This window comes from Bombina bombina, chromosome 3, assembly GCF_027579735.1.
Source record: "Bombina bombina isolate aBomBom1 chromosome 3, aBomBom1.pri, whole genome shotgun sequence".
Taxonomy (NCBI): domain Eukaryota; kingdom Metazoa; phylum Chordata; class Amphibia; order Anura; family Bombinatoridae; genus Bombina; species Bombina bombina.
Genome location: NC_069501.1, coordinates 213,856,768 through 213,881,323, shown reverse-complemented (window position 1 = coordinate 213,881,323; position 24,556 = coordinate 213,856,768). Strand labels below are relative to the sequence as shown.

General features: G+C 40.0%; 1 protein-coding gene across 3 annotated transcripts in view; it reads left to right on the top strand.

Annotated features, from left to right (window-relative positions):
* The window catches only part of ABR (ABR activator of RhoGEF and GTPase), a 1,041,787-nt gene that overhangs the window by 909,060 nt on the left and 108,171 nt on the right, over window positions 1-24,556 (top strand). For all 3 annotated transcript variants that reach the window (XM_053706127.1, XM_053706128.1, XM_053706129.1), the window contains one exon: window positions 15,966-16,040. In XM_053706127.1, the coding sequence (XP_053562102.1) occupies window positions 15,966-16,040 (75 nt within the window). The remainder of the gene's footprint in view (window positions 1-15,965; window positions 16,041-24,556) is intronic.

Genomic DNA, 24,556 nt, shown 5'->3' with positions numbered 1-24,556 from the left:
ATGAGTTAAATATAAACAGTTTTTACCAAAAATAAAATAAATAAAAGTATACATGTGTTTAAGCACAAAATATAAATACCCATCTAACAGGCTATCAAAAGAGAACCCCAAGAACCCTTGTTTCAAAGCCCATAGCCCCTCTTAAAAATAAAGCTCATATATATATATATGTTTTTATAGCCAGGTGATCAATGTGGTAATAGTGATCACCTGGTAAGAAAAAAGTGCATTTATTTGCACAGAGGCTCATGGGAGCCCCTACGTGCAAATCAAAGTTAGATAAACTATACTGAAAGCCCCTTATTTAAATGTGGTTAACCCCTTCTTTTTACTATAACGTTTAGTTGGGGGACACACACACTATTTTCTATAACCTTGTTTATTAACATTTTAATTTAAAAAAAATGCATTTTCACACTTAATTGTTGCAGGTTTCTAGATGTCATGATATATACATAAAATAATGGTATAATTTAAATCTTCTGGGTCTCCTGAAAAATATATATATAATATTTGTGGGTTTCTCCCTGAAACTGACCTAGACTAGGGCCTAAGTATAGGCAGCATCTAAAAATGGCGAAATAGCTCAGCACAGGGGTGGAAATGGATCAGCAGTTAAAGGGTTAAACTAGAAATATTGTACAGAAAGAAACGATCTGTTCTCCAAAAATAAATTTATGTAAACCCCCTCTCAAGGTCATCAGTAGCAATGTCACATTTTGTCAATTGGTACCTTATGTCATTACAGGGCTGGGGGTGTATCTATATTACTTTGTTGAAATGTATCTTTATATTTTATAATTCACTTATGCCTGGACTAAAAATGAGCTATATATATATATAAAATCGGAAACACGTTGTCAGACACACACTGAGTTTTCCATTTAAACGGAATGTCCGTGTAGAAAACTCTAAATGGAAATAGACAAAAAAAAATACATTTTCTAAGTCAACTAAGCAGTCTGTCTTCTTAAAGCACAGTCACAGAATGTATATAAGTAAATAAATGTTAAAACGTAAAAAAAAAAAAAATTCCCTAGCCCATAATTGACTGCCCCGTCTGGAGTTGATGACTTACATTATTTAATGCATATTTCAACAGAAAATAACCGTCCCTAATAGAGCAGTTAATTCTGGACTAGCACATGTCGACTCCGAGAAGTTCCTATGTGTTTGGAGTTTACATTACTGTCAGATGAGCTCGGAATGTATTCTTCAGCCCTCCAGCAGTGTAAAGGACGCCTGTCATGCTATTGTTTTTATTTATAGCTCGTAAATGCTGTCACATTACCTACCTTTGCCAAGTCTGTCATAGTTTATTGTTCGTCCCCTGCTGCACACACGTCCAAGGATGGGGAATCATACAGAGATATAGGTTATTGGCTGCCTTCCAACCTTAAAGATGGGAAGTCAGTCATTGAAACACACTCTAAAGCAGTGGTTCTCAACCAAAGTGACCTCAAGGCCCGCTAAATTTTAGCTGGACATGTCCAGGGCCCGGTAGTTTTATTTTATATATATATATACAGGGATTTGTCCTATCAGTAACTAAGCAGTTCAGTGGGGGTTTAGTGGGGGCCCTGGAGTGTGGGGGTCCTGCTGAGGGTCTGTCGCTGTGAGGGCCATGGAGTGTGAGGTCTGGCCCTGGAGGTTGGGGGCCCTTTCTTTGGCCCTTAATGTTGGGGGTCCTGGCTCTGGAGGTTGATGGGCCTGTTGGGGTTAGGGCAGGGAGGCTACCATGTTAATTTGCATAAATTTGAATACATTTGGGTCAGTGTGAGACAGTTTTCCTGGGGCCTTGATTGGTCTCAGTCTGCCCCCTTGTGTGCAGTGGGGGCATGACAGCTCAGGGCCCACCAGCAGGGCTATCACGGCCCGGTACTGGGCCACGGCCCGGCTGTTGAGAAACCAGGCTCTAAAGTACATTGTTTGTTATAATTACCTAGAGCAGTTACCTAAGTATTCAAGGCCGTCATTCAGTCTGGTCATTTAGGAGAATGCTCTAACTACATAGCACAAAGCTAGTGAGCTCTCCTGCACTGATCGCACTAAGGGAATATTTATTGCATGCACTGGAAATAATTGCAATGAGAAATCTGTCTCTGTACTTTTCTATACATTGGTTAGTGATGTCATTGCACATTTTATTAATACAGCCATAAAATACCTGTGTTTCTTTCCTAAGACATGGAGAGTCCACAACGTCATTCCAATTACTAGTGGGATATTCACTCCTGGCCAGCAGGAGGAGGCAAAGAGCACCCCAGCAAAGCTGTTAAGTGTCACTCCCCACTCCCCTTACCCATAACCCCCAGTAATTCTCTTTGCCTCTGTCAATGGAGGACGTGAAGTTGGTGTCAGGTACTTTTCCCTGCAAGCAAGGATTTTGGTTTAGCTGTGTCCACGTCAATCTCTTGAGTAAGAGTAGTGGTGGCTTTTAAGCAGTTAGAAAGTGGCGAGGCAGTCCTTGCTTTGTTTTTTTAACATATTTGCTGCCCTCGGTATAGAAAGCCAGAGTTGGCTACTCTGTTCTTTCTTTTTCTACAGGTCTCTTTAAGGAGTATGTGTCTTTTCACACCTGGTGAGCTATCTTTCTGCCCGACAGCTAGATTTGCAGGTAAGTGCTTTTGTCTTCTAGGTACTGGAAACTTGCACTAATTATTTTAACTCATTAATTTTGTGGGACATTCTTTGGGGCAGTTTGCAGGCACTATTTGTATGTGAATAGAGACTAAAGGGTTAACGGCCTTCCTTATAGGTTTGGGAGGACCTCTAACCTTATGGCTATATGATTTTAATTTCATAACTTTTCATGTGGGGAATGTTTTAAACGGTTACTCCGTTTTTCACCTCAGAGTATGAAACGCACACCTTTTTTCTTTTCATGACCTCTCGATCATCCGCTTCTGAGAGCAGAGCGGTGTCATTTCTGTGAGTTTCTCTTTGTTGCGGCTGTGAGATATTGTCTGGCCGACTGGAGAATCCTTAAGGTTACGGTAGGGCACCTCAGCTTCTGAGGTGTAGAGGTGTATTTTTTATTTATTTGCCTAGCGTTTTGAAGAAAAACTTTTTTTCTTAAAGTGACATTCCTTACCTTTTGGACTTTTATCAGCCATGGATAATGAACAGAAGTCTGTTCCTTTTGATAAATGCTTTTTATGTTTGGAGGCCCAAATTGTCTTACCTATGCAATTTTGTTCCTCATGTTTAGACAAAGCTTTAAAATGTAAAGACAAATTATTTGTTTCTGAGCCTATTGTCTCTTAGGATGATGCTGTTCAGGCAGTGCCACATCTTTCTCCTCACACGCCCCAAGCCTCAAAGGCTTCACATACAGTGCCCTGCAGTTCCTCTCAGCCTCCTGGATGAGTTTATTTCCCAGTAGATTTTGCCGCACAGATATCTTCTGCGGTATCTGCGGCTTTATCTGCTTTTCCCATAATGGGGAAGCGCAAGATGAAATCTAAACTTTTTTCTGAGTTTAAGGTGTCTGTCCCGTCTGCTGCTGCGCAGGTTGACCTCCCCTCATAAGTCTGATGAGGAGGATACCTCGGTAACTTCTGAGGGTGAAATCTCAGATTCGGACAGTATAAATCCTTTGAGTGATTCTGAAGAAGTAAACTTAAGCTTGAACACCTTCATTTATTGCTAAAGGAGGTACTGGCTACTTTGGACAACTCTGATTCTTCTGTCGCTGTCAACCCTGAAGTTCCTTCCTCTGTGAAAGTGTTTCCTGTTGCAGACCATGTGTCAGAGATCATTGCACAGGAATGGGATAACCCAGGGATACCTCTTTCCCCGTCTACCGTTTTTTAAAAAGATGTTTCTTGTTGCTGACTCCATTTGAGACTCATGAAGCACGGTGCCTAAAGTAGAAGGGGCTATTTCTACTCTGGCTAAGAGAACCACGATTCCTATTGAGGATAACTGTTCTTTTAAGGTTTCCATGGATAAAAAGCTTGAGGCTTATTTAAAGAAAATGTATGTTCATCAGGGTCTACAATGGCAACCTTCAATTTGCATTGCCACAGTGACAAGTGCAGCATCCTTTTGGTGCGATGCTTTGTCCGAATTGATTTTAGAGAAGACTCCGTTGGAAGAGATCCAAGATAGGATTAAGGCTCTCAAACTAGCCAATTCCTTTATCTCTGATGCTAACATGCAAGTCATTAGACTAGGAGCAAAGATGTCTGGCTTCACTGTATTAGCCCGCAGGGCTCTGTGTCTGAAATCTTGGTCAGCTGATGTTACTTCCAAGTCCAAGCTCCTGTCGCTACCTTACAAGGGTAAGACCCTGTTTGGTCCTGGTCTGGCGGAGATAATTTCTGAAATTACGGGTGGAAAGGGGTCCTTTCTACCACAAGACAAGAAGAATAGACCTTAAGGACGTCAGAGTTCTAGTTTTCGTTCCTTTCATAACTTCAAAGGTCAAAAGTCTTCCTCTTCCTCCTCCAAGCAGTAGCAGTCCAAGTCCTCTTGGAGACCCAATCAGGCTTGGAATAAGGAGAAGCAATCAAAAAAGCCCTCATCTGAGACTAAGTCAGCACGGGTAAAATATACAAATATGTCAAATCACTGCAGTGTTATTATGCACCAAGCTAAGGCCTAGATTACGAGTTTTGCGTTATGAGCTATGCGGTGCTAACGAGCAGTTTTCCCTCACCGCTCACTTACCTACAGCGCTGGTATTACGAGATTTTACAAACCCGGTGTTAAAAGGCAAGAAGTGAGCGTTGAGCAAAACTTTGCTCATTACCGCACTCCAATACCAGCGCTGCTTAAGTCAGCGGTGAGCTGGTCATACGTGCTTGTGCACGATTTCCCCATAGGAATCAACGGGGAGAGCCGGCTGAAAAAAAGTCTAAACACCTGCCAAAAAGCAGCGTAAAACTCCTTAACGCAGCCCCATTGATTCCTATGGTGAAATAAAATTTATGTCTACACCTAACACCCTAACATGAACCCCGAGTCTAAAAACCCCTAATCTTACACTTATTAACCCCTAATCTGCCGCCCCCTACATCGCCAACACCTGCATTATATTATTAACCCCTAATTTGCCGCTCCGGACACCGCCGCCACCTACATTATACTTATGAACCCCTAATCTGCTGCCCCCAACATCGCCAACACCTACATTATATTTATTAACCCCTAATCTGCCGCCCCCAATCTGCCGCCCCCTAATCTGCCGCCCCCAATGTCAGCCAATAGGATTAAACTTCAATCCTTTTGGCTGATTGCATCAGCCAATAGGATTTTTTCTACCTTAATTCCGATTGGCTGATAGAATTCTATCAGCCAATCGGAATCTAAGGGACGCCATCTTGGATGACGTCACTTAAAGGTACCTTCATTCAGCTTTAGTCGTCGGATGAAGAGGATGCTCCGCGTCGGATGTCTTGAAGATGGACCCGCTCCGCGCCGGATGGATGAAGATAGAAGATGCCATCTGGATGAAGACTTCTGCCCGTCTGGAGGACCACTTCGCCCAGCTTGGATGAAAACTCCTCCCGCCTTCGTTGAGGACTTCGGCCCGGCTTGGATGAAGACTTCTCCCGGTAAGTCAATCTTCAGGGGGTTAGTGTTAGGCTTTTTTAAGGGTGTATTGGGTGGGTTTTATTTTTAGGTTAGGGACTTTGGGCTGCAATAGAGCTAACTGCCCTTTTAAGGGCAATGCCCATCCTAATGCCCTTTTCAGAGAAATGGGGAGCTTTGTTTTTTTAGGATAGTATTTTATTTGGGGGGTTGGTTGTGTGGGTGGTGGGTTTTACTGTTGGGGGGGTTGTTTGTATTTATTTTTTTCTGGTAAAAGAGCTGATTACTTTGGCCCTTTTAAGGACTATTGGTAGTTTAGTTTAGACTAGGGTTTTTTTTATTTTGGGGGGGCTTTTGTTATTTTAATAGGGCTATTAAATTAGGTGTAATTAGTTTAAATATCTGTAATTTGTTTATTATTTTCTGTAATTTAGTGTTTGTTTGTTTCTGTACTTTAGCTAATTTAATTTAGGTAATTGTATTTAATTTAGTTTTAATTTAGTAGTGTTGTGTTAGGTTAGTATTGTAACTTAGGTTAGGTTTTATTTTACAGGTACTTTTGTATTTATTTTAGCTAGGTAGTTATTAAATAGTTCATAACTATTTAGTAACTATTCTACCTAGTTAAAATAAATACAAACTTGCCTGTAAAATAAAAATAAACCCTAAGATAGATACAATGTAACTATTAGTTATATTGTAGCTAGATTAGGGTTTATTTTATAGGTAAGTATTTAGATTTAAATAGGAATAATTTAGTTAATGATAGGAATATTTATTTAGATTTATTTAAATTATATTTAAGTTAGTGGGTGTTAGGTTTAGGGTTAGACTTAGGTTTAGGGGTTAATAACTTTAATATAGTGGCGGCGACCTTGGGGGCGGCAGGTTAGGGGTTAATAAATGTAGGTAGGTGGCGGCGATGTTAGGGATGGCAGATTAGGGGTTAATAATATTTAACTAATGTTTGTGAGGCGGGAGTGCGGTGGTTTAGGGGTTAATATGTTTATTATAGTGGCGGCGACGTTGGGGGCGGCAGATTAGGGGTTAATAAATATAATGTAGGTGTCGGCGATGTTGGGGGCAGCAGATTAGGGGTTCATAAATATAATGTAGGTGGCAGCGGTGTCTGGAGCGGCAGATTAGGGGTTAAAGTTAATTTTTATTATAGTGTTTGCGATGCGGGAGGGCCTCGGTTTAGGGGTTAATAGGTAGTTTATGGGTGTTAGTGTACTTTTTAGCACTTAAGTTATGAGTTTTATGTTACGGCGTTGTAACATAAAGCTCTTAACTACTGACTTTAGAATGCGTTAGGATTCTTGACGGGGTAGGGTGTACCGCTCACTTTTTGGCCTCCCAGGACAGACTCGTAATACCGGCGCTATGGAAGTCCCATAGAAAAAAGACTACGAAGTTTACGTAAGTCGTTTTGCGGTAAGGCCAAAGAAGTGTGCGGTACACCTATACCTTCAAGACTCGTAATACCATTGGGCGTAAAAAAGCAGCGTTAGGACCTCTTAACGCTGCTTTTTTACCCTAACGCACAACTCGTAATCTAGCCGTAAATATTATAATATCACAAATATATACAAATGTGTATTAGCATAGCTTTTATGGTATCTAAAGAGAGTAGGTTCATAAATACAAAGTGGCAGATTTATAAACGTATATATAAGGAAGCATGTTATTAATTGTTATATAATATATGTATCAATTTTATTTATTATGGCATTGTTTGTTATGAAGTATTTGTATCAAATAGCCTATCATCCTATCCCATAGAATGATATATGTTATATATTTCTATATCTCTTTTTTACACATTTGTTTACATGTATATGTTTTTACTGATCGGTGAGGTCATTGTGTTATTCTCTGGTTACTATGACAACTAATTACCACAGGTGTTTTTTATCAATTGTATAATCAGAGAGTATCTTGTTCCCTTTATATATAGCAAGTGTATTTTAGTTATATTTTATCATAGCCTGAGGAAACAACCCTGTAAGGGGCTGAGAAACACGTTACTTTTGAAATAAGTTTTGGGTTTTATCTATACACTTGCCGCTTTGGTGGTGTTTATTCCAACACCACTTTGGGAAATCTTTGGATTATCCGTCACTGTTTGCTGTGGAGTTCAGTCAGCTGGGAGGCTGCAAAATCCCAGTCTGCTCTTACTGCACCTGGAGGTGCTCTCTATCTTGTAAGTGCAATCATTTGGTTTTCACTATCCTTCCCCTGACCATACGGTATTGGGCTATGGTTCTTCTTCTCTTCTTCCATATACAGATAAAGGGCATCGCCTCCTGAGATTATCTGAGCTGACACGATTGTCGGTGAGGATCAGTGAGCTGGACCACTGTTTAAAAGTTCTAGCCTGCTTCGTTAGCACCATTGGGTGCGCAATTTTTGTGAGTATTAAATCAGCTTATTATACCAACAACCTCTATGTCGGTGGTACTAGGCCATTGTGAAGACTCTGTTTGTTTTTCTACAGGTAAGTCAGCATGAAGGATCAATTGGGGGGGCAGATTTTCCTGGTTTCGTCAAGCGTGGATATGAGATGTCCCAGATCCTGGGGCTGTGGACCTAGTATCCCAGGGTTACAAGATAGAATTAAAATCTCGTCCTCCCAGGGTCAGATTTCTCCTCTCAAGGTTATCTGCGGATCAGGTAAAAAGAGAGGCATTCTTAAGCTGCGTTCAGGACCTTTCCTCCCTGGGAGTTATTGTTCCAGTTCCAGTGAGAGAACAGGGTCTAGGATTCTATTCAAATCTCTTTATGGTTCCCAAAACAGAGGGAACTTTTCGACCCATTTTGTCTCAACAAGTTTCGCAGGGTACTGTCCTTCAAAATGGAAACCATTCGTTCCCTTCTTCCTTTGGTTCATGACTACCATAGACCTGAAGGACGCGTATCTTCATGTTCCCATCCACAGGGATCATCACCAGTTTCTGAGATTCACTTTTCTAGACAAGCACTTTCAGTTTGTTGCTCTTCCGTTTGGCCTTGCCACAGCTCCCAGAATTTTCTAAAAAAGGGTTCTGGGGGCTCTCTTGGCAGTTGTCAGGTCTCAGGGAATTGCAGTGGTGCCTTACCTGGACGACATATTGGTTCAGGCGCAATCTTTTCAATAAGCAAACTCTCATACAGAGATATTGTTGTCTTTTCTACGTTCCCACATATGGAAACTGAATCTGGAGAAGAGTTCCTTTGTTCCAGCTACAAGGGTGTTCTTAGGGACCATCATAGATTCCCTATCTTTGAAGATTTTTTTGACGGAGGTCAGAAAATCCAAACTTCTCTCTTCTTGCCTCTCACTACAGTCTACTGTTCCGCCATCAGTGGCTCAATGCATGGAGGTTATTGGTCTGATGGTCGCTTCCATTGACATCATTCCCTTTGCTCAATTCCATTTGAGAGCTCTGCAGTTATTTATGCTCAGACAATGCAAAGGAGACCATTCTGATCTGTCTCAGAGGATAGATCTGGACCAGTTGACAAGAGACTCTCATGGTGGATTTCTCAGGATCATCTGTCTCAGGGCACATGCTTTCGGAGACCCTCCTGGGTGATTCTGACCATAGACGCCAGCTTGCTAGGCTGGGGAGCAGTCTGGGACTCATTAAAGGCTCAGGGTCTATGGACTCGAGAGGAGTCTTCTCTCCCCATAAACAAACATCTTGGAGTTGAGAGCGATCTTCAACACTCTGATGGCTTGGCCTCAATTGTCCTTAGCCCAGTTTATCAGGTTCCAGTCAGACAACATCACCTCAGTGGCTTACATCAACCACCATGGAGGAACTCAGAGTTCCTTAGCCATGAAGGAGGTGGCTCGGATTATTCAGTGGGCTGAAGCTCACAATTGTCTTCTATCTGCCATCCACATTCCAGGAGTGGACAACTGGGAGGCGGATTTTCTGAACAGTCAAATTTTTCATTCCGGGGAGTGGACTCTCCATCTGGAGGTGTTCTCCAGGTTAATCCTCAAGTGTGAGGTGCTAGAGTTGGATCTGATGACGTCTCGTCAAAACGCCAAGCTTCCAAGGTACGGTTCAAGGTCAAGAGATCCTCAGGCCGCCCTGATAGATGCTCTTGCGGTTCCTTGGGATTTCAGTCTAGCTTACCTGTTTCCTCCATTTGCGCTCCTTCCACAAGTCATTGCTAATATCAAACAGGAGAGAGTCTCTGTAATTCTAAGAGCTCCTGCATGGTCTTGCAGGATCTGGTTTGCAGACCTAGTGAAGATGTCATTTCTTCCTCCTTGGAGGCTACCTCTGAGGAAGGATCTTCTAACTCAGGGTCCTTTCCTCCATCCAAATCTCGTTTCCCTGAAGCTGACTGCATGGAGATTAAATGCTTAGTTCTGGCTAAGCGTGGGTTTTCTGAATCAGTCATTGATACCATGCTGCAGGCTCACAAGCCTGTTACTCGTAAAATTTACCATAAGGTATGGCGTAAATAACTTTATTGGTGTGAATTGAAGGGCTACTCTTGGAGTAGGGTCAGGATTCTTAGAATTTTGTCTTTTTCTCCAGGATGATCTGGAGAAAGGGTTGTCAGTCAGTTCTCTGAAAAGTCAGATTTCTGCATTATCTATTCTTTTACATAAGCGTCTGGCGGATGTGCCAGATGTTCAATCTTTTTGTCAGGCCCTGGTCAGAATCAGGCCTGTGTTTAAACCTGTTGCTCCTCCTTGGAGCCTTAACCTAGTTCTTAGAGTTTTGCAGCAGGCTCTGTTTGAGCCAATGCATTGCTTAGATATTAAGCTGTTATCTTGAAAGGTTTTGTTTCTTATCGCTATTTCATCTGCTCAGAGAGTTTCCGAACTCTCAGCTTTGCAGTGCAATTCGCCTTATCTTATTTTTCACGCGGATAAGTCGGTCCTTCGTACTAAATTGGGGTTTCTCTCTAAGGTAGTTTCGGATTGAAATATTAATCAGGAAATTGTTGTTCCTTCTCTCTGTCCTAATCCTTCTTCTCATAAGGAACGTCTGTTGCATAACTTGGATGTTGTGCATGCTCTCAAATTTTATCTACTAAGGATTTTCGCCAGTCTTCTGCCTTGTTTGTTTCTCTGGAAAGTGTAAGGGTCAGAAGGCTACGTCTACTTTTCTTTCCCTCTTGTTGAGAAGTATGATTCGTTTTGCTTGTGAGACTGCTGGACAGCAGCCTCCTGAGCTCATTCCACTAGGGCTGTCTCCTCTTCTTGGACTTTCAAAAATGAAGCTTCTGTGGCACAGATTTGCAAGGCGGCAACATGGTCCTCTCTGCATACTTTTTCCAAATTTGATACTTTTGCCTCGGCTGAGGCCTCTTTTGGGAGAAAGGTTCTTCAAGTGGTGGTGCCTTCTGTTTAGGTCTTCCTGTCTTGTTCTCCCTCCCTGTTGATACTGTGTCCTAGCTTGGGTATTGGTTCCCACTAGTAATTGAAATGATGTCGTAGACTCTCCATGTCTTAGGAAATAAAATAAAATGTATGCTTACCTTGATAAATTTCTTTCCGGACAACCCCACCCTTAAGATTAGACAGTAATGTTTTACTAAACCTCAGGCACCTCTACACCTTTGTGTTATCTTCTTTTTCTATTTCCCTTCTGCTGAATGACTGGAGGTTATGGCACTTATGTGACACTTAACAGCTTTGCTGGGGTGCTCTTTGCCAACCCCTACTGGCCAGGAGTGAATATCCCACTAGTAATTGGAATGACGTTGTGGACTCTCCATGTCCGGAAAGAAATTTTTTTATCAGGTAAGCATAAAAAAAAATTCTCTCATTTCATGCAGCATAAAAGCGTTAAAGCAAAAAAGCTTATCTGCTAGAATATTTTATTATTGCACTGTTGCTTGCGTATAACTGTCTGTAAACCCTGTGTAGGGGAATATGCTACTCTCCACACCCCCAAAGGCAGAACATACAGTGATCTGAGATGTCATCACAGAAAATGCAGCATGTCTGCAGAAAGAACAGGACACATGCAGGAACTATTAGTGTTTTCAGTGCTGTTCCACATCGGGCTGATCTCTTCAAACAGCGCTGTGCTCGGGCTGCACTGTGTAAATATGTCCCTTAACACATTGCATTCAGAGCGAAGTGTTGTTTGAAGAGAACAGTCAAATTTTAGAGCACCACTGTAGAGTGGCTGATTTTTTCAACCCTTCCCTATAGGGGGTACCAAGAGATAGAAGTAAATTTGATAACAGAAGTAAATTGAAAAGTCTCCTAAAACTACATGCTTTATCTGAACCATGAAACTTTCATTTTTACTTTCATGTCCCTTTAAACATAGGTGCCTCTCTTTATGGACAGACATTTTCTGTATATTTCAGGGTGCAAATACCCAAAGGTTAATTGTAGGCTCAGTAGCACTTTACAGCCAATAAGATGAATGGAACTTGAACATGCAGTAGTCCAGCAATAAGGCTGGTTGCTTGGTTGTATAGGAAGAGGTTATAGCAGCAGACAAAGCGAGGTTCTTATGTCACTTTATAGATCAATAGATAAGACTCATTGTGAGTCCAGTTCTGATAACTGTCTCCAGAAAGATTTAAATGTTCTAGGCACTGTTCAAACTATAGCTACTACTTTACAACCCTATTTTTTACCATCAGAGAAGAGATAGAGGTAATGCAATGAAAACCTTCAATTTATATATCATGAGGATAGAAGCATTTCTCACAAAAGAGTAACCCTAGATCAAGGGGGCATGAGTTTAGCAGGTGCAAGAGAAATTAGAGAACGCATTTCTTTACAGAAATAGTAGGTGACCCCTGGATTAGACTTTTAGTGGAGGTGGTCAGGATAGTGTAAGGGAATAATGCTTGGCAAATGCATAAAGCTCTCCTAAACAAGTACATAAATATACAATAATATAAGACAGCAACATGGAAAGCTTATATAAGCAGCAAAGTGTATATTAGCAGCAAAGCGTATATTAGCAGCAAAGCCTATATTAGCAGCAAAGCGTATATAAGCAGCAAAGCGTATATTAGCAGCAAAGCGTATATTAGCAGCAAAGCCTATATTAGCAGCAAAGCGTATATTAGCAGCAAAGCATATATAAGCAGCAAAGCGTATATAAGCAGCAAAGCCTATATTAGCAGCAAAGCTTATATAAGCAGCAAAGTGTATATTAGCAGCAAAGCGTATATAAGCAGCAAAGCCTATATTAGCAGCAAAGCGTATATAAGCAGCAAAGCGTATATTAGCAGCAAAGCATATATAAGCAGCAAAGCGTATATTAGCAGCAAAGCGTATATTAGCAGCAAAGCGTATATAAGCAGCAAGCGTATACAGGGAGTGCAGAATTATTAGGCAAGTTGTATTTTTGAGGATTAATTTTATTATTGAACAACAACCATGTTCTCAATGAACCCAAAAAACTCATTAATATCAAAGCTGAATAGTTTTGGAAGTAGTTTTTAGTTTGTTTTTAGTTATAGCTATTTTAGGGGGATATCTGTGTGTGCAGGTGACTATTACTGTGCATAATTATTAGGCAACTTAACAAAAAACAAATATATACCCATTTCAATTATTTATTTTTACCAGTGAAACCAATATAACATCTCAACATTCACAAATATACATTTCTGACATTCAAAAACAAAACAAAAACAAATCAGCGACCAATATAGCCACCTTTCTTTGCAAGGACACTCAAAAGCCTGCCATCCATGGATTCTGTCAGTGTTTTGATCTGTTCACCATCAACATTGCGTGCAGCAGCAACCACAGCCTCCCAGACACTGTTCAGAGAGGTGTACTGTTTTCCCTCCTTGTAAATCTCACATTTGATGATGGACCACAGGTTCTCAATGGGGTTCAGATCAGGTGAACAAGGAGGCCATGTCATTAGATTTTCTTCTTTTATACCCTTTCTTGCCAGCCACGCTGTGGAGTACTTGGACGCGTGTGATGGAGCATTGTCCTGCATGAAAATCATGTTTTTCTTGAAGGATGCAGACTTCTTCCTGTACCACTGCTTGAAGAAGGTGTCTTCCAGAAACTGTCAGTAGGACTGGGAGTTGAGCTTGACTCCATCCTCAACCCGAAAAGGCCCCACAAGCTCATCTTTGATGATACCAGCCCAAACCAGTACTCCACCTCCACCTTGCTGGCGTCTGAGTCGGACTGGAGCTCTCTGCCCTTTACCAATCCAGCCACGGGCCCATCCATCTGGCCCATCAAGACTCACTCTCATTTCATCAGTCCATAAAACCATAGAAAAATCAGTCTTGAGATATTTCTTGGCCCAGTCTTGACGTTTCAGCTTGTGTGTCTTGTTCAGTGGTGGTCGTCTTTCAGCCTTTCTTACCTTGGCCATGTCTCTGAGTATTGCACACCTTGTGCTTTTGGGCACTCCAGTGATGTTGCAGCTCTGAAATATGGCCAAACTGGTGGCAAGTGGCATCTTGGCAGCTGCACGCTTGACTTTTCTCAGTTCATGGGCAGTTATTTTGCGCCTTGGTTTTTCCACACGCTTCTTGCGACCCTGTTGACTATTTTGAATGAAACACTTGATTGTTCGATGATCACGCTTCATAAGCTTTGCAATTTTAAGAGTGCTGCATCCCTCTGCAAGATATCTCACTATTTTTGACTTTTCTGAGCCTGTCAAGTCCTTCTTTTGACCCATTTTGCCAAAGGAAAGGAAGTTGCCTAATAATTATGCACACCTGATATAGGGTGTTGATGTCATTAGACCACACCCCTTCTCATTACAGAGATGCACATCACCTAATATGCTTAATTGGTAGTAGGCTTTCAAGCCTATACAGCTTGGAGTAAGACAACATGCATAAAGAGGATGATGTGGTCAAAATACTCATTTGCCTAATAATTCTGCACTCCCTGTATAAGCAGCAAGCGTATATTAGCAGCATCACACACACACAATTCTATTTGAACACGCCTGGAAATAGGCCTCCTTTTGTAGTGCTTTAAACTGTTCTTTTTCCTCAGCCTAAATCATTTATTAAATCATATAAATCCTTCTCCTTTTTCTTTCACTCTTCTGCTTATCCTAGGGGATAGAGAAGCTACAAATACCAAGGTGTTTCTAAATACTTGCAGTATCATCATGTTGCGACTTTATTATGTTATCTAGTGTTGCAAGCACTGAGCTAGGCTCCCTTCCCCCAGCATCCCTGGTAGAGCATGTGGAATGTGAGCTTATTCCCAGCGATCTCTCCCAGGTAGAACGGAAATACTTGATGTAAGCACGGAAGCTGCAGGGGATAAAGCTGGGGCAAGGAATACTGCTTTAATAAAGCTAAACTGAAGTGGATTTGATCACCACTTATCCTGCCCTTGTCTACAGACGGATCTTGGGACAGATTCTTAGTCTTGGTAAAGGAACATTAGGAGATAATAATATAAACTATAAGACACATAGCAACTTAATAAAAGAAACAAGCCGATCATATTACACAATACATCCAATTAATAAAATGTTTAATAAAGACACATAAATAGCAAGGTGCTGCTAGTCAGTTTATTGTGGTCACTATGGAATGGGCATCACTATACTAACGCAGAAGACCATGACTCAGGTAGAACATGCAATTTTAAGAGACTTTTTAATATACCTTTATAATAAAATTGACTTTGTTTCCTTGATATTCTATGTTGAAAATAGGTTGGCTCTTGTGCAGTAATGTACTACTGGGAGGTAGTTGGTAATTAGTGGCTACATATACCTTTTTGTCATTGGCTCGCCAGATGGGGTCAGCTAGCTCCCAGTAGTGCATTGCTGCAAAAGAACTGACTAACTTTGCAGGAGTTAATCACATAGGTATACACAAGCAATAGCAAACTAATAAAATGCTCTAACGTTTTCTTTTTGCACTTATATATCCCTTTAAAAAAAAAACAAATGGAAACATATTTAAACATATTAAAATTATTTTTTATGCCATACAATGGATGTCAAAATGGTTTATGAGTTGTGTATTTACTTCTAATGCTCATTGGCTGATAGGAAGTTCCTTATATTATTTATGTTTTAATTTTCATATACATGATAGAAACAGTTGAATCCCAATATACATTTATTTATTACTGCCTAAGCAAGGATATTTAGATATGCTCAAAGCTGTTATTAGATATTGTATCTCTGAGTTTATAACAGGAGCCAGAGTGTCAACAACTCCTACGCCCACTGGAATAGTAATGTACTAAATGCTCCAAACATGGCTGATTGGCCGCTACATTGGCAGTAAGATCAACATAAGGTCATGTGACTCTTTTGCTTACCCTCCCTAGCATCAGCCTGGCCTTTTTCCATTACTTTCCTTACGTGGTCTGGGCTTTCATATTTTCTGATCACCTAGAATGGGAAATGATGCTGTAGTCATACAATCTATAATTAGCCAAGCTTTATTTCTACTGTAGCTTCTAACAGCTTGCATGTCTTCTCTTCTAGATGACGAGTCTCCTGGTCTCTATGGTTTTCTCCATTTCATTGTCCACTCTGCTAAAGGATTTGATCACTCTGCCAGTAAGTTTGTGTTTTATTCGCTATGTCATATAAAATATGAATTTTACTTCTAAAACTTAGTCAATATGTTTATACTGTTATATACACACACACACATATATATAAAGTATCCCACAAAAGTGAGTACAAACCCTCACATTTTTGTAAATATTTTACTATATCTTTTCATGTGACAACACTGAAGAAATGACACTTTGCTACAATGTAAAGTAGTGAATGTACAGCCTGTATAACAGTGTAAATTTGCTGTCCCCTCAAAATAACTCAACACACAGCCATCAATGTTTAATCCGTTGGCAACAAAAGTGAGTACACCCCTAAGTGGAAATGTCCAAATTGGTCCCAATTAGCTATTTTCCCTCCCCAGTGTCATGTGACTCGTTATGTTACAAGGTCTCAGGTGTGAATGGGGAGCAGGTGTGTTTAATTTGGTGTTATCGCTCTCACACTCTCTTATACTGGTCACTGGAAGTTCAACATGGCACCTCATGGCAAAGAACTCTCTGAGGATCTGAAAAAAAGAATTGTTCCTCTACATAAAGATGGCCTAGGCTATAAGAAGATTGCCAAGACCCTGAAACTGAGCTGCAGCACGGTGGGCAAGACCATACAGCGGTTTCACAGGACAGGTTCCACTCAGAATAGGCCTCACCATGGTCGACCAAAGAAGTTGAGTGCACGTGCTCAGCGTCATATCCAGAGGTGGTCTTTAGGAAATAGAGGTATGAGTGTTGCCAGTATTGCTGCAGAGGTTGAAGGCGTGGGGGGTCAGCCTGTCAGTGCTCAGACCATATGCCATACACTGCATCAAATTAATCTGCATGGCTGTCGTCCCAGAAGGAAGCCTCTTCTAAAGATGATGCTCAAGAAAGCCTGCAAACCGTTTGCTGAAGACAAGCAGACTAAGGACATGGATTACTGGAACCATGTCCTGTGGTCTGATGAGACTAAGTTTAACTTATTTGGATCAGATGGTGTCAAGCGTGTGTGGCGGCAACCAGGTGAAGAGTACAAAAACAAGTGTGTCTTGCCTACAGTCAAGCATGGTGAACAACCTGGGTTGTTCTTGCTGATTGGTGGATAAATTCATCCATCTATAAAAAGTGCTGTCCAGAGTACTGAACCAAAAAAAGAAGCTTAGATGCATTCTTTTTCAAATAAAGATAGCAAGAGAACGAAGAAAAATTGATAGCCGGAGTAAATTAGAAAGTTGCCTAAAATTGCATGCTCTATCTGAATCACGAAAGAAAACATTTGGGTTCAGTGTCCCTTTAATGGCTGTGTTTTGAAGGGACAGTAAATTTTACTGTACACTCACTACTTTACATTGTAGCAAAGTGTAATTTCTTCAGTGTTGTCATATAAAAAGATATAATAAAATATTTACAAAAATGTGAGGGGTTTACTCACTTTTGTGAGATAATATATATATATATATATATATATATATATATATATATATATATATATATATATGTGTGTGTGTATATATACATATATATGTATATATATTTATAGTATGTGTGTGTGTGTGTGTATACACATATATATATATATATATATATATATATATATATATATATATATATATATATATATATGTGTGTGTGTGTATGTATATATATATATATATATATATTAGGTTTAGTATCTGATGTAGTACCAGCTCAAAATATATCAAATAACTTTAGTTTGGATGGCTTGCTAAAATTTCTACCAGACTTCAGGATGTAGAAAACTTAATTGGGAAAGATCTTTTATCTATTTATGTTAATTTATTTTAAAAAATAGATAGAACGACATTCATCAGACATTACACTACACATTCCAAGTAGACATGTGAAATTTGGACTAAACTAGTGTAATAGTGTAATTAAACTTTTATCCCAGAACTTTTATCCCAGATTTCTTGTCTTTCAAATGATCTGGAAGATTATTATATAAAGTATCTTTCATGCATTCTTCATATTAAGTATTGCCATAATATCAGCACACAATATCCTTATTTAAATATATATGTGTAGCTTACTGTGTCTGTTGTGTTTAAATAATGCTATTGCTTGAATTCACTTAAATGCCTTGCCTTATGTATAAATAGAGAGATCCATGCTATGCAATATCTATAAGCTTTAGAATATGCTACTCTCCTCGCCCCCAAGGCAGAACATGCTGTGATCTGAGATCACAGAAAATGCAGCATGTCTGCAGAAAGAACAAGATGCATGCAGGAGCTGTTAGCGCTATAATTTTTCAGTGCTGCTCAGGGTGATCTCTTCCAACAGCGCTGTGCCCTGGATGCACTTTGTAACATTGCAGCCAGAGCGAAACATTGTCAAATTTCGGAGCAGCACTGTAGAGTGGCAGATTTTTTCAACCCCACCCTCTAGCCTTTCCCTGTCTGCAAAGCTATGACTCCTGAATCCAAGACGTTCTTTTGATCGGCACCTTTTTATTACTACATTTGTATCTTATAATTATGTGATTCTTTGAATAAGAGCAAAGGAAACAAGTTTATTCGAGACATTTTAAAAACGTAACTTTTTTTATAGCTCATTTACAATGCAATTTTCAACTGCTGCTGTATTTTAAAACTTTAAAATAAAAAACTTCTGCTTCTGGGCCCCTCACTACTATAATATGTTACTCCCTTCATAATCTGACTTTCAATGAGATGAGCTAATTGAGGCCTAAAAGAACCCAGCTTTCTTGCTATGTTTGTCTCTTCCTTTTCTTTTATGTACAAGTGACATGAGGTCAAGAGGACGTCATGTGTCATAATATTTATTAGAACTCAGGTTTGTTAAATGACTTGTTATTCTGACCTGCAAATAGAACTACTTGCATAAATGCATGTTATGTTTGTAGTTTACATCTGCCATTGTATATGAATATACCCTCTAATGACAAATGTTTACCCCATAAACAAATATTAAGGATAAAGATAAACCTGTGTATTTATAATAAACTTTCTTGGGATAGATGAACTAGATGTATTGAACACGTTTTGAAGGAAATTTTGCTCAGATTCTGCAACTTGCTGAACACAAATTCTGAAACTGAACCCTGTACTATGACATATTTTGAAGATTTTAAATTGGATTGTTATCCTGTTGCATTTCGCTTTCTGCTTGGTCTAAATTTATAACAAAGCATTAATAAGACTCTGGGTATATAAAGTCCAGCACTTACCTCATCAGACTGAAGATAAACCCAGTACAGGCACAAATCTCCAAATCTGGAATTCCAAAATCCAAACAAACTTTTTTTTAAATGGAATTATTAACAATTACTATTTTTGCATGTAAGTCCCAATGTTTTCTGCCTGTGTCTTTTGTATGCTTTATGTGTTCTAAAATGCAAATAGTCTATATTTACTTAAAACAACATTACCTTTCTGATTACAGTAATACAGTATCTTTCTGAGGGTACTATGTATACAAAAGTATTACAAATGATATAAAACTACCTTTAGGTTACATGTATAAGCTGTAGGGATGCACATTCAGATCTTTCGTGAGGATCCAAATGCGTAAGTAAGTAAGTAGCGGTTAATGCCCTTCGGATATTTTCATAACTGGATTGGTTCTTGTAAAAGATCCCCACTCTAAAATCTAGATTTGCAAATAGAAATAGAGAAAGATTTGAAATATCCGAAGGGCACGAGCCGCTGCTCACTTCCGCATTCGGATCTTCATGAAAGATCCGAATGGGCATCCCTAATAAGCTGTAATATGACATGTAAATATTGCCAAAATTACATAAAATATTGTTGTTTACACTTGGTCCCACCCCCTCTCCAAATTGTCCCATTTTACAGATGCAAATATTCCAAAATCCAAACCTTTTCTGGCTCCAAGCAGTTTGGATAAAGGGTTTTCTACCTGTATTATATTTTTCTTTGTTGAATCTGAAAGAGGCTATTTTTAAAATGTGGTGTTTTTATTTTCTTTTAATGAGGAAGACCGTTGGCTAGATACATAACAACTTGTTTGTTAAAGAGACATAAAACTTTTTTCTTTCATAGTTTAGATGCAGCATATAATTTAAATAACTTTTAAATTCACATCAAATTGACTTATTTCTCTTGGTATCCTTTGTTTATCAGCAATGCAGTAAAGGGAGCTAGCACCCAGTAGTGCATTGCTGTTCCTCAGCCTGCCTAGTTATGATTTCGAACAAAAGATACCACAAGAAGGAAGCAAATTAGATAAAAGTAAATTAGAAAGTTGTTTAAAATTGCATGCTCTGTCTGAATTATTAACATTTAATTTTGACTTTACTGTCCCTTAAAACTAATATCTCTTGGGGAGGGGGGGGGGACTTCCGGACAGTGGGCATGATCAGTCGCATAGCCACATGCTGCTACAGCTTTTCTCAGATAATCATAAAAATTCAGCCAGCCACAAATTGATCCGCTTCATATCTTCTTACTAGAACTGTTTTGCACTTAAGAAGCCACGACTATTGTACCTAATATCGGTAGAATTGCTGCTGGTATCGGCGCCTGGAGCCGCTTCAAAAACTCGCCGTTTACTATACCCCCGGGCAGGGTGCTCTTGGCTCTGTCGTTATGCAGCACTTGATGTGCTTTAAACATCCACCCATCACCTACTGCCGCTATATCTTTTAAAGGACAGAGGGGAACCAGTACTGATAGTGCCTAATTATAAAATGGAGCCTTGCGACAGGGATCTGGTTAAAGCTGTGACACACTTACTAGACCAGCATTTTCAGAGTCGTATGGCCAGCGTTTCTGCAACATGGGGTACTGCAAACGAATGCAAACTCAAGAGTATGGAACCACAAGACCAGGTAAATATTCAGACCCCACTAGCTAAAGAAGACTTAAACCAGTCAGCGCACTCAGTTGAGCCGCTTGTGAACAAGCTTAAAAATCACAAATCTAGAGGCATAGAAGTACGGGGGCATTCCGACTCACCAGAGTTTCATACCAGCGAAAAACCAACTATTACTGTGACCCACTCTACTTTAGATCTCCCTAAGTCTCCTACAGAGCAGGAGAAAACATACGGAACAAGCCAGAGCATTCTCACCATTCGCCGTTGTCAGTTGCTAAACTGAGAGCATTTGATTGTCCTGTTTTAGGATCTCCTGAGACCAGTGGAAATGTTGACGAGCCACTACAAGATGAACCCTACTTTCAGGCCTCAACTTCTTGCAGTGGGATTTATGCCCTGAAGCATTTGCTTCCTGACCCGTAAAAATACAGGAGAGCATATAATAGAATAGGAGTGGGGTAATGCAGAACAGTGAGCATAATATAGAGTACCCCTTAAGTGACACTTTCTTTTCCTAAAGTCTGCAAAGACTGACTATACCCGCTTAGGAATATTTTGACAAGTCATAACTAGGGGGGACCTCACAGATTATTATTGAGCTTCTCACAGAGCTCTAATGTTTATTGTTTGATATTTTGCTTGGAGTGCCCCTACATAATTTCAGCCTATGTCAGCAGGTTGTATTATTCCCTGTTTACCCCGTAGCTGAAATGATCAAATATCATATGTTTATCCTAAGACAAGTTAAGCGGAACCATGATAAATATGGGCTGCTATTATGAGTTACAATTGTTTTTACTGTTCACTTAAGGTTATCAAGCTAAAGATCCTAGTTAGATCTCATTATATTAGAGTTAGAACCATTTTGTTCTGTAGTTTATGAATGTTGCTGCTATAATTTCAGGGTTGAAAAGTGCTTATATGTAACCTATGATTATACGCTTGAAGATTTATGGTAGATCCTTTAAGGCCTAACCCGTGAGGATACCCTGTTTTACTGAGGATACCCTGTTTTACATCTACAGGTCCCTTGACCTATTTTTTCTCTCTGCCCTTAAAGGGACAGTACACTGTAAAATTGTTTTTCCATTAATGTATCTTAAATGACTTGTTATACCAACTGCAAAATATAAAATATTTGAGAAATTCCATTTTCATGCTTATTTGTGTATATGAAGTAGCTGATTTTGTGCTTTGAAACCACAGCCTATTACAATGGGTTGAACTTAAAGCTGATATCAGATCTCATTATGTTCTAAGTTTGTGTAAACAGACTTGCTTCCTTATCTTTTATTTGGCTGGAACACCAAATCTCAATACATAGAGAGAACAATGGAAAATTATAATTTTATTACTTAACTATCCTGCATCCCACTGGGAGTGTAATCTCTTCTGCTAGCTGTGTATAATTAGGCTATTCAATAGCCTATACTCCAGTATTAATTTGTTCAGTATAGGTGGTGATACCACAGGCTAAGTGAAAGACTGTTCAGCTTAGCATCAAAAGTCCTTACTGATAGCAGAAACAGAATTATAGCTGAACATGCAGAGATGCTTCTGTTCTTTAATAAGAACTTGCCACTAAATTTTGAAAAATTATTCTAATTGCTAGATTGCCTGTTATACTGCTAGTTCTCATCTTGCACAATTATGCTCAAAACATACTGTACTCTGAGGAACATCCTTAGCTAGGACTGGACTGGGAATAAATAGCAGCCCAGGGAAATTATGAAGACCAGCCCTATTTTCTGTTGAGTCAGTAGAATGCAAATGCCCCATTTTTCTCAAAGGGGATTACTGGGACACTCCTTCCCCAAAATTATTTTCAGAATTAAATTATATTACTTTGTATTACCGGTAAGTACAAATGTCAGATTGATGAGTTATATAGGCACCCTACAACCCAATTGCATCCAGTAATCACCCCTGTAAATTGTAGCTTTCTAGCCCCAGCTGCTGCAGCTGTTATTTATTGTTATTAATATACATTATTATAATATTTTTATTTATAAACATTTTCTGTGAACTTTGTGACAACAAGCACATAAAACTGTTTTATTATTTCAAAATTCCTTTTGATATACAGTTCATAATTATAAAGAAGCAATCTTAAATCATTAGTCTGTATTGTGCTTGGCAAACTGTCATGACATGAAAAAAGTATCGGTAATTGGTATCGGTGAGTATTTGAAAAAAAGTATCGGTACTTGTACTCGGTCTTAAAAAAATAGTATTGGTGCAACCCTATATAAAATATATACCTGGCCAGCCTTAAAAGAATACTTTCCTTTCAGCGCCCTAATTAAATTGAGAAATACACACACACACACACACACACTCTCTCTGTCTCTCTGTCACACACACACACACACACTCTCTCTCTGTCACACTCACACACTCTCTCTGTCACACATACACAGACACACTCTCTCTGTCACACACAGACACACTCTCTCTGTCACACACAGACACACTCTCTCTGTCACACACACACACACTCTCTGTCTGTCACACACACACACACACTCTCTTTCTCTCTCTGTCACACACACTCTCTCACTGGGGCCTATCTATCAAGCTCCGAATGGAGCTTGATGGCCCGTGTTTCTGGCGAGTCTTCAGACTTGCCAGAAACAGCCGTTATAAAGCAGCGGTCTAAAGACAGACATCGCCGCAATTGGAATATGATCGGGTTGATTGGCACCTCCCGGCTGGCGGCCGAGTGGCCGCTAGTCAGCAGGGGGCGGCGTTGCACCAGCAGCTCTTGTGAGCTGCTGGTGCAATGTTAAATGCGGAGAGCGTATTGCTCTCCGCATTTAGCGAGGTCTTGCGGATCTGATCCGCACTGTTGGATAAGGTCCGCAAGACCTTTAATAAATAGGGGCCTCTCTCTCTCTGTCAGACACACACACACTCTCTCTCCACTCTCTCTCTCTCTCTGTCACACACAGACACACACAGTGGAGTCTGCTGACATAACACCAACCTCATCCAGTCTCACTGAGTGTAGCATTTTCACTCAGACTCAGTCAGTTAGATAGTGGATGCTGCCAGCATACATTAACTGAGTCTGAGTGGAATGCTACACTCAGTGAGACTGGGTGAGATCAGTGTTATGTCAGCAGGCTTCACCTGGGTTAACCTTCTTCAACCCTGCATTACTGTAAAAAAGATCCTCCTGTGTGGCTCAAAGCAGCCAGGATAACTAAATGATCTCAGACTCATCCTAGACACAAACTGTTCCTAAACTGGCTTGATTATGAGACTGTTCACTCATTGTAAAACAGACTTTAGTAGTCTCATAATCAAGCCAGTTTGCATGTAGTAGCAGATTATATGTTTTATCAACAGCTAACCAGGGCTGTCTTTAACACAGGGCAAAAGGGGCAGCTGCCCAGGGCCCAGTATCTGTTGAGGGGCCCAAGAGTCCTAAAAAAAAAAATAATTTTTTTTTGGTTCATACCAGACTGCTGATGTGACATGGGAAACACACACATTAAGTCCTAATACTGTCACAGTCAAAAGTACTCTGCTTATATATATATATTTTTTTTTTTTAAACTGTGCTAGACCGTGCCGGCATCATGTGACATGCCAAGCTATTGCCATGTGCTGTTTTAGATGTGCACTGTGCAGCACTGAATACAAAGCCCTAAGTCAGCATCCAGCCATTCCCACTGCATCAGAAAAGGTCCTACTGGGGTTACCACTGTTACC